General features: G+C 45.5%; 1 protein-coding gene across 4 annotated transcripts in view; it reads left to right on the plus strand.

Moving 5' to 3' along the window:
- The window catches only part of ADCY8 (adenylate cyclase 8), a 233,412-nt gene that overhangs the window by 172,616 nt on the left and 45,669 nt on the right, over positions 1-15,127 (plus strand). For 2 of the 4 annotated variants that reach the window (XM_069600951.1, XM_069600952.1), the window contains 2 exons: positions 7,909-8,110; positions 10,153-10,242. In XM_069600951.1, coding sequence (XP_069457052.1) covers positions 7,909-8,110; positions 10,153-10,242 — 292 coding nt within the window. The remainder of the gene's footprint in view (positions 1-7,908; positions 8,111-10,152; positions 10,243-15,127) is intronic. The other 2 variants (XM_069600950.1, XM_069600953.1) reach the window with 1 other exon arrangement.

A 15,127-nucleotide genomic window follows, 5' to 3' on the forward strand; every position in this document is an offset into this window, starting at 1 on the left:
ATGCTGAAGTGGGTTGCCATTTCCTTCCCCAGGGGATCTTCTCCACCCACATCCCTTGTATTGGCAGGTAGATTCTTTGCCTCTGAGGGAAGTGCCAAAGGCATATACTCCTCAATAAATAATATGTAATAAACTGTAAGGAAAGAGGTAAAGAGAGAACCTGTAAATTTTTTATAAAGACTTACAAGATACATAAAATTTAGCAAAAAATGGGCAAGACAGAACTGTAGTGTCTAAAACTGGACGCTAAAACTATAAAGAAATAGGAAGTTATTAACAAGCAGGGGAGAGAGGATCATGACTGGACCAGGAGACATGGATGCACTTTTGAAGTGCCCTGCAAAGCGCTATTTCATGAACTGAGTGGCTGTTACAAAGGCAGACACTTAAAAATAGCTAATTAAGCTCTACTTATGTGGTTTTCTGTATTTATGATTCATTTTGCTATTTTTTTTAAAAAATGTTTTAAATCGGGGAGAGAGAGAAGGAAGGCCCATGTACCTCTTCCACATGGGGCTGAGGAACCCTTGTCTATTGTAAGCTAGGTATGTTCTAGGTGCTGAGGTTACATCACTGAACAGAAAATTTAAAAAAAAAAGAGAGAGAGAGAGAGAGACAAAACGACAGTAATCAAAAAACCCTTCCCTTCTGAGCCTTATCATCTAGTGGAAGGACATAAAGAAATATAAAGTATATGTATATGTCTAGATGTATATGCTATAAATATAGCTACTTATATGCTATGTATGTAGATGTATATGTAGATAGGTATAGCCTTCATATGTAAATTTGTATGTTCTGTGGCAATGATATTATAGTGATAATAGTATCAATAACCTCAGATATGCAGATGACACCACCCTTATGGCAGAAAGTGAAGAAGAACTAAAAAGCCTCTTGATGAAACTGAAAGAGGAGAGTGAAAAAGCTGGCTTAAAACTCAACATTCAGAAAATGAAGATTATAGCATCTGATCCCATTGCTTCATAGCAAAGACATGGGGAAACAATGAAAACAGTGACAGACTATTTTCTTGGGCTCCAAAATCACTGCAGACGGTGACTGCAGCCATGAAATTTAAAGACGCTTGCTCCTTTGAAGAAAAGCTATGACCAACCTAGACAGCATATTAAAAAGCAGAGACATTACTTTGCCAACAAAGGTCCATCTAGTTAATGGTATGGTTTTTCCAGTAGCCATGTATGGATGTGAGAGTTGGACTATAAAGAAAACTGAGCACCGAAGAATTGATGCTTTTGAACCGTGGTGTTGGAGGAGACTCTTGAGAGTCCCTTGGACTGCAAGGAGATCCAACCAGTCAATCCTAAAGGAAATCAGTCCTGAATATTCAGTGGAAGGGCTGATGCTGAAACTGAAGCTCTAATACTTTGACCACCAGATGTGAAGAACTGACTCATTGGAAAAGACCCTGATGCTGGGAAAGATTGAGGGCAGGAGGAGAAGGGGAGACAGAGGATGAGATGGTTGGATGACATCACTGACTCGATGGGCATGAGTTTGAGGAAGTTCTAGGAGTTGAGGATGGACAAGAAGGCCTGGTGTGCTGCAGTCCATGAGTTGCAGAGTCGGACATGAGTGAGCGACTGAACAACAAAAACGGCATGAATACATCAGGATGGGGTACCAGGGAATGCCACAGGAGAATGGGTCTCCTGACTACCCAAGAGCCATGTGGGGTCTAGGACCATGGGGAAAGGGTTGGTCTCAGGGTGGTGAGCTGTGTATGTTTGTGGGATCCTGTCCAGCTTGCCCAAATTTCCTGGACTCCCCTCCTCACTCTCACCAGTGAGGATGTGGGTGTGGTCACAGCTGGTGAGTGCTCCCTCCCACCCTGGAGCACAGGGCATTGGCGTTCCCCACAAACATCCTGCGAGCACTTACTGTGTGCCTGTCCATGCTGGACACTGGAGAGCGGCCCCTGGCATCATACAGCTGACAGTCTACCTGGGGGAAAGCCCGTGAGGTGACCAACTGCAGCGGAGTGCAATGACTGATGATAGCGCAAGCGTGCGATGAGGTGGGGGAATCAGGGCAGCTTTCCCAGAGGGGACGCTGATGCCTGAGCCACCTCCTGAAGCTCTTTCCCCGGTCGTGACAGAGGACTGGGATGAAGGCCGAGAGCAGCAGGGGGAGAGCTGGAAACTGGGTGTTCTGGAGATGAGGGATGTGTAAGCCTTGCAGAGGAATTGTTACTGGTCAGCAGAGAAGACTTCATTTAAGCTTTTCTTTTAATTTTAGTTTTTTTTTTAAATTTTTGTTTATTTATTAATGGCTGTGCTGGGTCTCCGTTGCTGCACTCGGCCTTTCTCTAGTCGTGGTGAGAGGCGCTGCTCTTGGTCGCGGTGCATGGACTTACTGCTGTGGCTTCTCTTGCTACTGCACAAGGCTCTAGGCACGTGGGCTTCAGTGGCAGCACCTGGGTTTAGTTGCCCCGTGGCATATGGGATCTTTCCAGACCAGGGATCAAACTGGTGTCCTTGCGTTGGAAAGCAGATTCTTAACTGCTGAACCACCAAGGAAGCCCCGCGGAAGCATTTTAATCCAGCAAGGGATGTGACTGTATTTCTGTTTAGAAGGGATGGATGATGATGGGAGAGGACAAGGTCTGCGGTTGGGAAAACCATTTGGGAGGCAATGGCAAAACTCCAGGTGAGAAATAAGAGGGACCAGACAGTGGCCGAGAAGCGAGCCCGAGAGGATGAACTTGCTCCGTATTTAGGACAGAAAGTTGACAGTTTCCTGGACTGACCGTATAGGGCAGATGAGAGTGAAGGAGGAGCCCAGGCTGGACCTGAGGACCTGCGCCTGGGACAAAAGAAGGGGTCACTGTGCCCCCTCTTTCCCAGCTGGCCTTCCCAGGAGAGGTGACCAAGGAAGCTGAGCCACCTTGATGCCCAGTTCCTGGGTTCTCGGGGCAAGAGATCTAGAACCTCACCTAGCAGCTGACTGGATGACGTCTCTGACTCTGGGGTGCAAGCTGAAGCCAGGAACTAAAACATCAGCCAGGGTCTTCCCTGCTGGTCCAGTGGTTGAGACTCCATGCTTCCAACACAGAGGGTGCAAGTTCAATCCCTAGTCAGGAACTAAGATCCCACATGCCGTGCAGGGTATGACAAAAAGAAAGAAAGAAATACCAGCCAGCACCCCAACCTCACTTGCTCCGTGAAGAGAAAGCACTGACAGTGAAGACAGCTTCCAAGCTTGAGCTCTGGCCAGACAGCCCACATATATGGGGAACGGAGTGGACTTTGGGCCCAGACAGCCCAGCCTTTCTTCACTGTGAGCGCTTTCCTCTCCAGCTCACTTTGTTTCTGACTGATTCTGAGACTGAACAGATGGTAGGTGCCTTGCAGTTGCCTTTCTTCCGTCATGGACTCTTTAGCAGATGAGCCAGTCTTTGCTCATATGACCACAGCGAATTCCCAGGCCCAAAGCAAAAATTAATGGACCCTGGCAAAGAAAGACAGTGATTTGCCTGGCTCTTTCCTTTAATTTCCACATGCCTGCAGCTGTTCCTCTCCCAGAAGGGGAAACTGAGGAAAGACCAGAAGATACCTTTTGTAATTAGAGAACAGTGTATCTAAGTCTTTGAGTGTGGTAATGAGAGAGAGGGAGGGGAGGATGGGAGAAAGGGAGAGGGGAAAGAGAGAGGGAGCAACCAAGAGAGGGCAAATAGGAAAGAAAGAGGCACAGGATCTTAATTCTTTCTGTGCATCTTACTGGCTGTATGTACTTAACCTCTCTGAAGCCTCAGTTTTCTCATCTATAAAATAACAATGCCAGCTTCCCAGGGTTGCTATAAGCATCAAATGAGCCATACTCATTTTGATAAATTCTGACTCCCTTTCCCTTATTTCCGCCTAATCAAGAGACTACAAATACTGACCTCTCGGGGTTGCTACGAGGCTCAGATGTACCTCTGGACTCTTTGCCAATTCTAAAGTGTGGCACGAATGTCATCTTGGCAGTCTGCATTTCTGTTTTCCTGTCACACCACCAGCCACCATAGACTTTTCACTCATTTCCCAGATCCCTGTCTCCCCAGCAAACACCCAGTCATGATACCAGCCCACACCCTGTTTTAATGACATACTGCAGAGGGCAAATTAGAACTTAAGGTCTAGAAATGTTTTGAATGGAGCTGTTTGCAAATTCTTTGTCATTCATTTTCAGACTCTATTTCAGAAATGAAAGGTTTCCTTGCCTCTTATGTGCATCAACAATGCAAAAGCAAATTCAGAATCCCTGGATGCTTGAGTAGCTCTATAATTAGATAAAAATCGCAATTGATGCTATAATGTTTACATGTGCAGAAATAAATGAACGCTGAAGAGCTGCTGCAAAGATTTCCAGAGGAAAGTTTATGTCGTGCCAGTAGCTTGCTTAGGGAGCCTATCCTGCCATTAACATTCTTCCCAGAGATCTTTAAAATGCTTTTTCAGATTTTCACCATGAATAGAGAAAGAAAATGAATGTTTTCTTTGAGTTCTTATTATGTGCTAAGCATTACATTGCTTTATTATTTTACCCTCAGAGCCTCCTTTAAGAGGTGGACTTAAAAATCCTGGTTTTGCAGATAAAAATAAGTTACTGGGAAAAAAGAAACAAGTAAGATGCTCAGAAGAATTCGCTACCTTGCCCCAGCTGTGTTATTGGCTGTTTCAGAGCTACAGGTTCAAACACACAGGGCTTTGCCCTTAGCTACCTTTTACCTCCTGCCCATCAGGACTTCTTGGGACAACCTGAGCTTCCTTGCTTAAAGGAAGAGATGGTCTGGCCAAAGGGAGGAGATGACCAAGTCTCTTCCCACCAGGAAAGTCAAGGCTCTAGCTTCCTGAGTATCCCATCCTCCTTCTGGATCTCGAAGGAGGAGAGGAAAAGCATCTGAACTTTGCATAAACGCTGACCTTGAGCCGCGACTCTGCCCTCCAGAAAGAACCAGGTCCACTGAACACCCCAGATGAATGCTGACCAGTAGGGCTGGTCCTTCCTCCTCTTGTAAAGGATACATCAGAGAGGGCAGGCAGAGGGGCTGAAGTGTGGATAGGAATACAGCCTATGGAGGCTGATGAGAAGAAACTCTCTGTCACAAAAAACAAGGCAGTGAGTATTTATTGAGCACTTGCTGTGTTCTTAGCCTTATGCCAGGGCTTCCCAGGAGGCACTAGTGGTAAAGAACCCACCTGCCAATGCAGGAGATATAAGAGACGTGGGTTCCATCTCTGGGTTGGAAAGATCCTCTGAAGAAGGAAATGGCAACCCACTCTGGTGTTCTTGCCTGGGAAATCCCATGGACAGAGGAGCCCTGGGGGCTACAGTCCATGGGGCTGCAGAGTTGGACACAACCGAAGTGGCTTAGCATAAGCACAAGCCTGATGCCAGGTGTCTTGGAAGAATCCAAAGAAAACTGAGCCTTGAAGGATGACCAGGATGTCCCTGCCCTGCACCCCCGACCCCTACTACCCCCAGAGAGTGGGAAAATACAGAGGTAGGAAGAACAGAATGATTAGGGCATGTGCTTGAGGATTGCCTGGAGGGTGCAGAGAGGTGGAGAAAGAGAAAAGGCAGCGGTGAGAACCTGCCAGGCAGGTACACTGTAGTACGGAGGTCTGTAGACCACCCAGATGGCAGCCTTGATCATCAAAGAGTCCGAGTCTCCTGCTGAGCAGCTTTCAGACCTGCCCTTGCTTGATTTGCCTCTGCCTTCGCTTTGGAACAAGATATTCGTATTCTCAGTGGCCGCCTCACATTATTAAGCTGCATCAGCATCAGCCTTGGAATTGGCCCCTTCTCTCCTGGGAGCACCTGACAAAGTGATCTGCCTGCCTTCTTCGTCGTTTGCCTCCCCTGGGTGCCCAGGAATAATGGTGTGTTGTCAGGGAGTGTTTTTCCAGCCTGTTTGGGGGGAAGTTTCCCATCTGTGTGGAGCCCTCTGGGAACCCACTGCTGCACAGACCTTCTGTTCTTATCTTAAACTCCTGCAGAGACTTCCTATCAAGGTGATCCATAAAATCAAAATTATGCAGGCATTAAAAAAAAAAAACCCTCCCAACAACAATATCTGGGCTGTAGAAATCACTTTCCAGCCTTCATGATGGTTGACCACATAGAGGAAATTGACAGTCTACGCATTGGTAGGGCCATTGTGTAGGGCCATGGGAAGGCCATTCTTCTGCTACTTTGCCCACATTCTCCAGTCTTTCCTCCCTAAAATCCTGCTCTTCAACCTCCAAGGCCTAACCTAAATGTCATCTCTTCTAGGAAGTCTTCCTTTCCTTGATTTCCTTTCGTATTTTTTAAAATCATGTTTGTTGATTACCTTTTCTCTATCACAACACAGTATGTAACAGTTCATCATTTGCATATCCATATTCCCCTCTAGATTATGATCTCGTAGAAGATGGGCAAAATGTGTCTCTTGTCTTGTTACCCCTGATGCCTCCCTAATAAAACCACAGAAGCAAAAGAAATGACTGCAACTATGGGGCCTACATTACTTACCAATATGGCTAGACTTAGCAAAGTGACAAAGCAGAGTGGACTTTCAATCCTAACTCCCATACTTACCAACTCAATAACTCCTGGGAAGTTGCTGCTCTCTGAGCCTTAACTCTCCATGTGAAAAAAGAGATCAAAAGACCTCTTAGGTTTGTTCTGAGGAATGGAAATGAGAGATTATGTATTGATATAAAGTGCTTAGCACGTGCCTAAGGACATAATCAAGAGCTCAATACAGTACTTACACCAGTGTTAGTCATAAGAAATAAAGTTTAGACAAGACAGTAAGAAGTGGCAGTGCTAGCAGAAGGTGGGCTCAGGAATTTCCCTGGTGGTCCAGTGGTTAAGACACTGTGCTTCCACCACCAGGGGCACAAGTTTGATCCCAGGCTGGGGAAGTTCTACATGCCGCATGGTGCGGCCAAAACAAACAGAAGGTGGATTCAGCTTCATTCACTAAATGTACATTTGTTGAGATCCAGTCAAAATATTAAAGCCAAAGGGATGAACTTCATTTTATGGAGGAAGGAACAGATATGAAACCTCCTACCATGTCCCTCAGGACACCATTGAACATGCAGCAGTTCACTGGCTAAAACAGTGGTAGAGAAACTTGAGGTGCCAGCAGAGGACTCGAATGGCTGGGTAGAGTAGAGAGAACAGAGGATAAATTCCCAAGGAGAATCCTGGTGATAAGTTGGCTGATAAGGAGAAGAAGCAGATGCTTCCAAGAGATGGAGTTTTAGATTACCACCTGACCCCCAACAGAGGTGTCCAGTAGGTAGAAGCTGCCATGGGACGTAGCGCTGAAGCTCCAGATGTGTAATTGAGAGTGATGTTGAAACCTTAGGCAAATACAAGCCCCATATACCCACCTCCCACACAGCACATAGTGTAGCCTCTGCAAACTGTGATAATCACTAACTAAACTGAGCCACGTGGAGAGGTGCCATGTTCAGTACTTGGCATCGGAGCAGTCATGAAGGAAAGTGTTTCCTAACACCCACCTTCAGGGAGAAAGGGCATATGGATCTCTCCCACAGCCAGAGTACTCAGATAAAATTCCAGTGGTGTGTTGCTTTGGCAGCAGTTGCCAAGTGAGAAAGAGGAATGATGAAATCAGTGGGGAAAAAATGGGCAGAAGCAACAGATCAAGCCCAATATTTGATGTTCATTGCAAAGTTTCTCAAGAGAATATTTTATAGGGATGGATGTAATTTTTGAAAAGTCTCTTGTTAATAGCCCCTTTCCTGGGCAAAGAGAGCTTTAGAGAAATTATTGGGTGCAAGGAGTGGGGAAGGGCGATCATGAACATGATTGACAGGGTTGCACAGCGAGGGGGGACCCCTGATTAACGCCACATGACCCAACATTCTGTGTTTCCTGCAGAGTGATGCCCATGGCCATCCAGTTTTCCATCCTGATCATGCTGCACTCGGCTCTGGTCCTCATCACTACGGCGGAGGATTACAAGTGCTTGCCCCTGGTCCTCCGAAAAACCTGCTGTTGGATTAACGAGACCTATTTGGCCAGGAATGTCATCATCTTTGCATCCATCTTGATTAATTTCCTGGGCGCCATCCTAAATATCGTAAGCATTGCAAGTCCTTTGGTGTCTAGTGTGCAGTCAGGAATGAAGAGTTTATAGAACCTGCAGCCTCTGGCATCACCTTCCTTGGTACTAATTATTAATGCCTTCATGTACCTGGTCAAGCCCCAAGGTCAGGGTTAGAGAAGGAAGACGTTGCTATACTATCAGAACCGTGCATTTTACTGGTGGAAAATGGTCTTTTTCTCAGTGGTGGAGGTTATTTGCTCTAAAGGCACTGCAAATGCCCTTAAGTTTCTGTGCTTTCAGTGGCCAGACAATTAAAGTCATAAATAAGAGTTACTCCTCATTAAGTTCCCACCTGCTATGTGCCATGCTCTGAAGGAGGAGCTGTCTGTGCTTCCCGTATTTAGTCCTCACATAAACCCCGTGAGGTAAGTCTCTTTATCCCCACTTTACGGCTGAGGAAACTGAGGCTCAGAGACATGAAATAACTTGCTAATAAGGTCTGTCTGACTCCATGACTCACGCTCATTCTCGTTAGCCCAACTGTATCTCTGGGAGGGGGAGAGGGGAGAATGGAAATAAGTAGCTGTCATTTATTGAACACCTACTGTGTGCCACAGGTAGGTATTACCGTTCCCATGTAACAGATGAGGAAGCTGCCTTTCAGGAAGGTTGAGCATCTTGCCTATTACGTTCTAAGGGTTCACACCGGATTTGACACTCCGAACTCAGATGAATCTGCAACTGCCATATTTATCACTGTCTTTAATGTGGTGACCCATGCTTCAGTGAGCTCATATTCTCTCTAGAATGGTAATGTGGTAGCTATAGGCATTTTCTGTGTCTACCCCGGAAGTCTTGTGTTGTCCATGGTTTAGGAACCTTGATGTTTAGGAGAGATCTATCTGATTCCGGGCTTTGAGCATTGAGGGAGACTAGTTAAGGCATCATCTTGTGGCTAAAACCATCATTGCGTCCTTTGGGCCTGAGGGAGGGTCTCCAAGTGTTCAGGGAGCCCAACTGTTCGGCCCCCACAATTGTCAGCCTGTAAGTCAGAGATTTACACTGCCTGAAATCCATTGTTCACACTGGACCAATAATTACCTAGTGTCCACGTTGCTCAAGCTCTGCGGTTGGCCTTGTTGTAAAGAGACTATGGGACAAAGAAAAGGGGAATCATAGTCTAATTAAATTCATCACCTAATGAACATTTTATAGATGATGGCAATTGAAAACAGAAGTCCTTAGTCATTGATCACAGACTGCAGAGCTGCAGCCAGGATCTCAACTCTCGATGAATCAGATATTTCTGGGGCGTCCCAGTGACTGTAGGTCAGGGTTGCCACTGGGGCCAACCATCCCACAGTGTTGTGGGAGGAAGTTCAGAGGCTTTGGAGTCAGATAGACCTGTGTTCAAATCTCACCTCCACCACTTACTAGCTCGATGACCCTGGACAAGTTACTTTATTTCTCAGAGTTTCATATTTTCCAGTTGTAAAATGGGGATAAAAGTAGTAGCTACATCACAAGGGGGTTGTGATGCCCTTTTCATGCCAAGTGTCTGCCGCAGCCTAGGCGTTCAGCCAGTGGTAGCTATTCTCTTCTGAGCGCCACAAGATCTCCTGCAGCAACTTCTAGCCTAGGAAATGCCCACCACCCCAGTGCTAAGAGTCTTTCTGGAACACGTGCCCTGTGGGTCCCTCGAGTCCCCCCAGCTGTTCATGTGGAGACAGGCTGTGAGCGTTCCCCACCTGGTTCTCTCTTCCAAGCCCCACAAGCGCACTCCAGTGACCCTCCATGATGGGGCTGGTGGAGCAGCCTTACCCTAGTTTCATGACTGGCTTGTAAAATTTTTTTCTGAACCAGTCCTTTCTTTAAAACGAAATGGAAGGTCCCAGCGTGGCTTGCATTCTGAAATCCAGCCCCTTGAGGGCCCTTTCTGCCCCAGGCATTTGCCGAAGCCCCACAGCGATAGCACAGGACTCCATCTCCAGCTCACACTGACTTTGTTGTTCCTGTGTTTTTTTTGTTTTGTTTTGTTTTTTGTTGTTCTTTTTTTTTTTTTTCTTAATCCGCAGCTGTGGTGTGATTTTGACAAGTCGATACCCTTGAAGAACCTGACTTTCAATTCCTCAGCTGTGTTTACAGATATCTGCTCCTACCCAGAGGTATTTATTCATGAGCTCCCCTTGGCAAGACTGGGGCTTAGGCATCGTCACCAGCTCTGAATCAGCAGGACTGGCTGAGGGGCCCTAGACATGCTAGCTCCCCAGGGGCCTGTCTGCCTCTTTCTCCTTCTATTCTTCTTCTTCTTCCCCTTCCTGCCCTCCCTTCTCTCCTTGTATCCGCTGTTGCTCTTTTGTCTCTTTCCTGCTCCTTCTGCCTCTCTTTCCCATTTCTCTCTTCTCCTTCCTCCTCCTCTTCTTCTTCACTTTTCCTCTGTCCACTCTCTTCTTTCCTTAGCCTCCTCTTCCCTCTCATTCCGCCCCCCCCCAACTCCTCTTAAAACCCTAGAGCGGAATGTGCTGTTGTCTCCAGTACAGGGCAGAGCACAGAGCTGCGGCTCAGAGTTTGCTGCATTGGAAAAGGAAAGGATGGAAGAAGGGGAGATAGAAGGAAGAAAGGAAGCTAGTAAATCACAAATGCAGAAAACAACTAAACATAAATCAAAGTGGGACTTCCCTGAGAATCCAGTGGTTAAGACTCCATACTTCCACTGCAGGGGACACGGTCTCAATCCCTGGCTGGGGAACTAAGATTCCATATGCTGAGCAGTGCGACCAAAGAAAAAAAAAAACTAAAAAAAGATAAGTAAATAAACATATTAAAGTGGTATAGAAAGTGCCCAGAGCATCACAGACTCAGTCGGTGTCCCAGCAGGCCACTTACCATCGTAGTATAAGCCTGACCATCTCCTGGCCCCATAGCCACTAGGCTGGCCCTGGGCCTTGGGGTCAACCTAGGGGTCAAGCAAAGGACAATCTTTGGTTCTGTTAAGCCATGACCCAGTCCTTTACATACTAGGATATAAACTCTGGGTCTGGAGGGAAGACGGTTGGGATGTCCCAGTAGACACCAGCCAATCTTGAGGACCTTGGGTAAACTTTTGTTCTCTGAGACCCCTTCCAGCATGTGGTGGGGGAAAGGCGTTCTGTTATCTGACCTCAGCCCCAGAATTGGTCCAGGTGAGGCTGGTGAGGCTCTCTGCCTCACCTCTGACCTCAGGTAATAGAGCATCTACTGGATATGCACAAAATCATTACATCTTCAAGATACATGCTGGATGCTACCACCATCTCCATGTTGTAGACAGTGAAACAGAGATTCGGAAAGTAGCTTGCTCACTGCTACTCCTGCCTGACCTACCTTTTCTCTCACTTCTTTTCATTCTTCCTTCTTTCTGTCTTTCCCGTCTTCATTCAGTTATCAAGACTTGCTGCTGCAGTTGAAACCACATCTGACTATTCATGACCTTACACTTCTGAATTCAGGCTCCATCCCTAAGGAAGAACAAGGCTCTTCCTAAGAAAGTTCTGGGCAGGATGGGACTAGCTCTGATTTCACAGCTGTGTGGGGCAGACCATGTGTTCTGGGACTTCCTCCCACCAAGTAAGGAGTGCTCTCTAATTTTGTAGAGTCTGTGGGATACCACTCCCCCTGAGAACACTTTTATTTGGAGGGCATGAAGACTGTCCAAGAGGCAGTAAGTCAGCCAAGAAGCAGATATTTAGAGTTAGGCAAAAGCTGGATTTTGCTCCCAACAAAATTTTGAGCCCCTTTACTTGCTAGCAGTGGAATCTTGAATCAGTTCAAACTCTTTCTGAACCTCAGCTTCCTCATCTGTAAAGTGGGAAAAATAATACCTTCTTTACACAGTGATTTTGGAGTTACAGAATATCAGGTTCTCATGGTGCTTACCTAGATGAGTTGGCAAACGTTGAGCTTCTAACATGTGATCTGACTTGAAGTTGGTGTTTAAGTATTAATCTGGGCCTCTGATTCAATGCTGTGTATATACCCCTTGCCTCAAACTTGAACTCCCAAACTTAGGACCACAGCACTCATGGATTTCCCAGGCCTAATAAAGTGGTGGGTAAGCTTTTGGATCACATAAGTTCATCTCTGTGCCTCTGTTTTCTTCTCTGCAAAATGAAGATGAAAAAAATACCTTCCTCATGGGTGATTATGAGGATTAAGTGAATTAATCCATGGAAAGTGTTTAGCGCAACACCTGCCACAAAATATCTGCTGATTAAATGTCAGCTGTGATTCATTTACAAATTAAAAGGATTTGAACCTGCACCATAAAAATATATTTATCTGCAATGTATCCCAAGGTCCTGGGCTTCCCAGGTGGTGCTAGTGGTAAAGAACCCACCTGCCAAAGCAGGAGAAGTAAAAGATGTAGATTCAGTCCCTGAGTCAGGAAGATCTCTTGAAGGAGGGCTTGACAACCCGCTCCAATATTCTTGCCTGGAGAATCCTATGGACAGAGGAGACTGGTAGGTTATAGTTCATGGGTCACATGACTGAAGCAACTTGGCATGCACACATGTGCCATTGTACTAAAGTATCATGTACATTATGAAACATATTCATAAAATAGAGATGTTTAAAAATGAGATAAAATAAATGAATCAGTTTTAATATTAAAATTTTCCTCCAAAGACATCATCTTGCCCAGGAGCCAGTGAACTATGACCACAGGCCAAATTCCACTTGCCACCTGTTTTGTAAATAGCTTTACTGGGGCACAGACACACCCATTTGTTAGCAATGTCTTTATGGCTGTTTTTATAATAATATAATGGTAGAGTTCAGTAGTGGTAACTAAGTCAAAAATATTTGCTATCTAGCCCTTGCCAGGCAAAGTTTGCCAAATTCCAACATCTCCTAGGTGCAGGAATCCCACTGCCATAAAATGTGAGCACCTGGACTCTTTCCATCATCAGCTACCACAGCAACCTTGTTAAACCCACCATTTGCCATCTTGGCATATACCTGGCCATGTTTCTCTACCTAAGGATTTGTCTACCAAAGTAGAAGGAATCAGACATTCAAACCTCCTAAAAGGCTTAATTTGTACAACCACCTGCCATCACTCACAAGTGTGTATCCCCAAGCAAATCACTTCCTCTCTCTGAGCTCTGGTTTCCTCATCTGTATACTGGACCTCTCCACCTCCCTCGTGGGGAACAGTTCTCAGTCTGGAAGCAGGTAATTAAGCTGGATGATGTGGCATAAACATAAGAGACTGTCATCATATATGGTATAAAGTAAAGTTTATTTCTGAACTGGAGCTTGCCAATTACTAAAGAAAAAAAGAGTGAGGATATACGAAATGATCATGAGGAAAGTCATGTTCCAGCTATGATTTGAGAAGTAGTCTAGGAGAGCAAAGAGACATAGGTTTGTAAAGTGAATGACAGTCATATGCAGAAACCATTCTCATCATCTCAAACTTCAGAATGTGGTTCTCAGGAGGTTCAATAGGAAGGTCTTCATTTTACAATCAAGCCCCTTTATTATATGCTCTAGCAGATTGGAACAGTCATTGACTAGTCAGCTATAGTTGTGAGAGCAGTCAGAGTATGCTATGGTTTTAAAGGGTCCCTGACAACCAATTTTCCCTACAGGCATCAGTCATCATTGATGTCTTTGCATCCTGGGACTTTCTCCCACTTCTCTACCATGGGTAGAATCCCAGGTTCTACCCAGCCTTCAAGACTTCTTCAAGCATACCCAATCCCTTCAGATTCAGTTCAGTCACTCAGTCATGTCCGACTCTTTGCAACCCCATGGATTGCAGCACACCAGGGTTCCCTGTCCATCACCAACTCCCGGAGTCGGTGTTGCCGTTCAACCATCTTATCCTCTGCCATCCCCTTCTCCTCCCATCCTCAATCTTTCCCAGCTTCAGGGTCTTTTCAAATGAGCCAGTTCTTCACATCAGGTGTCCAAAGTATTGGAGTTTCAGCTTCAACATCAGTCCTTCCAATGAACATTCAGGACTGAGTTCCTTTAGGATGGACTGGTTGGATCTCCTTGCAGTCCAAGGGACTCTCAAGAGTCTTCTCCAACACCACAGTTCAAAAGCATCAATTCTTCAGTGCTCGGCTTTCTTTATAGTCCAACTCTCACATCCATACATGGCTACTGGAAAAACCATAGCTTTGACTGACAGACTTTTGTCGCAAAGTAATGCCTCTGCTTTTTAATATGCTGTCTAGGTTGGTCATAGCTTTTCTTCCAAGGAGCAAGCATCTTTTAATTTCATGGCTGCAGTCACCATTTGCAGTGATTTTGGAGCCCCCCAAAATAAAGTCTTTCCCTATTTCCATTGTTTCCCCATCTATTTACCATGAAGTGATGGGACCAGATGCCATGATCTTAGTTTTCTGAATGTTGAGTTTTAAAGCCAATTTTTTCACTCTCCTCTTTCACTTTCTTCAAGAGGCTCTTTAGTTCTTCTTCACTTTCTGCCATAAAGGTGGTGTCATCTGCATATCTTGAGGTTCTTGATATTTCTCCTGGCAATCTTGATTCCAGCTTGCGCTTCACCCAGCCTGGCATTTCTCGTGATGTATTCTGCATATAAGTTAAATAAGTAGGGTGATAATATACAGTCTTGACATACTCCTTTCCCTATTTGGAACCAGTCTGTTGTTCCATGTCTGGTTTTAACTGTTGCTTCTTGACCTGCATACAGGTTTCTCAGAAGGCAGGAAAGGTGGCCTGGTATTCCGTCTCTTTAAGAATTTTCCAGTTTGTTGTGATCCACACAGTTCAAGGCTTTAGCATAGTCAATGAAGTGGAAGTAGACACGTTTCTGGAATTCTGTTCCTTTTTTGATGATCCAACAGATATTGACAATTTGATCTCTGATTCCTCTGCCTTTTCTAAATCCAGCTTGAACATCTGGAAGTTCACGGTTCACATACTGTTGAAGCCTGGCTTGGAGAATTTTGAGCATTAATTTACTAGCGTGTGCTTCTGCCAATCTCACATGTCCTTAAGGCATCGTTTTCATACTCCCACTCCATCATTTCTATA

This window comes from Ovis canadensis, chromosome 9 (genome assembly GCF_042477335.2).
Source record: "Ovis canadensis isolate MfBH-ARS-UI-01 breed Bighorn chromosome 9, ARS-UI_OviCan_v2, whole genome shotgun sequence".
NCBI classification, from domain to species: Eukaryota; Metazoa; Chordata; class Mammalia; order Artiodactyla; family Bovidae; genus Ovis; species Ovis canadensis.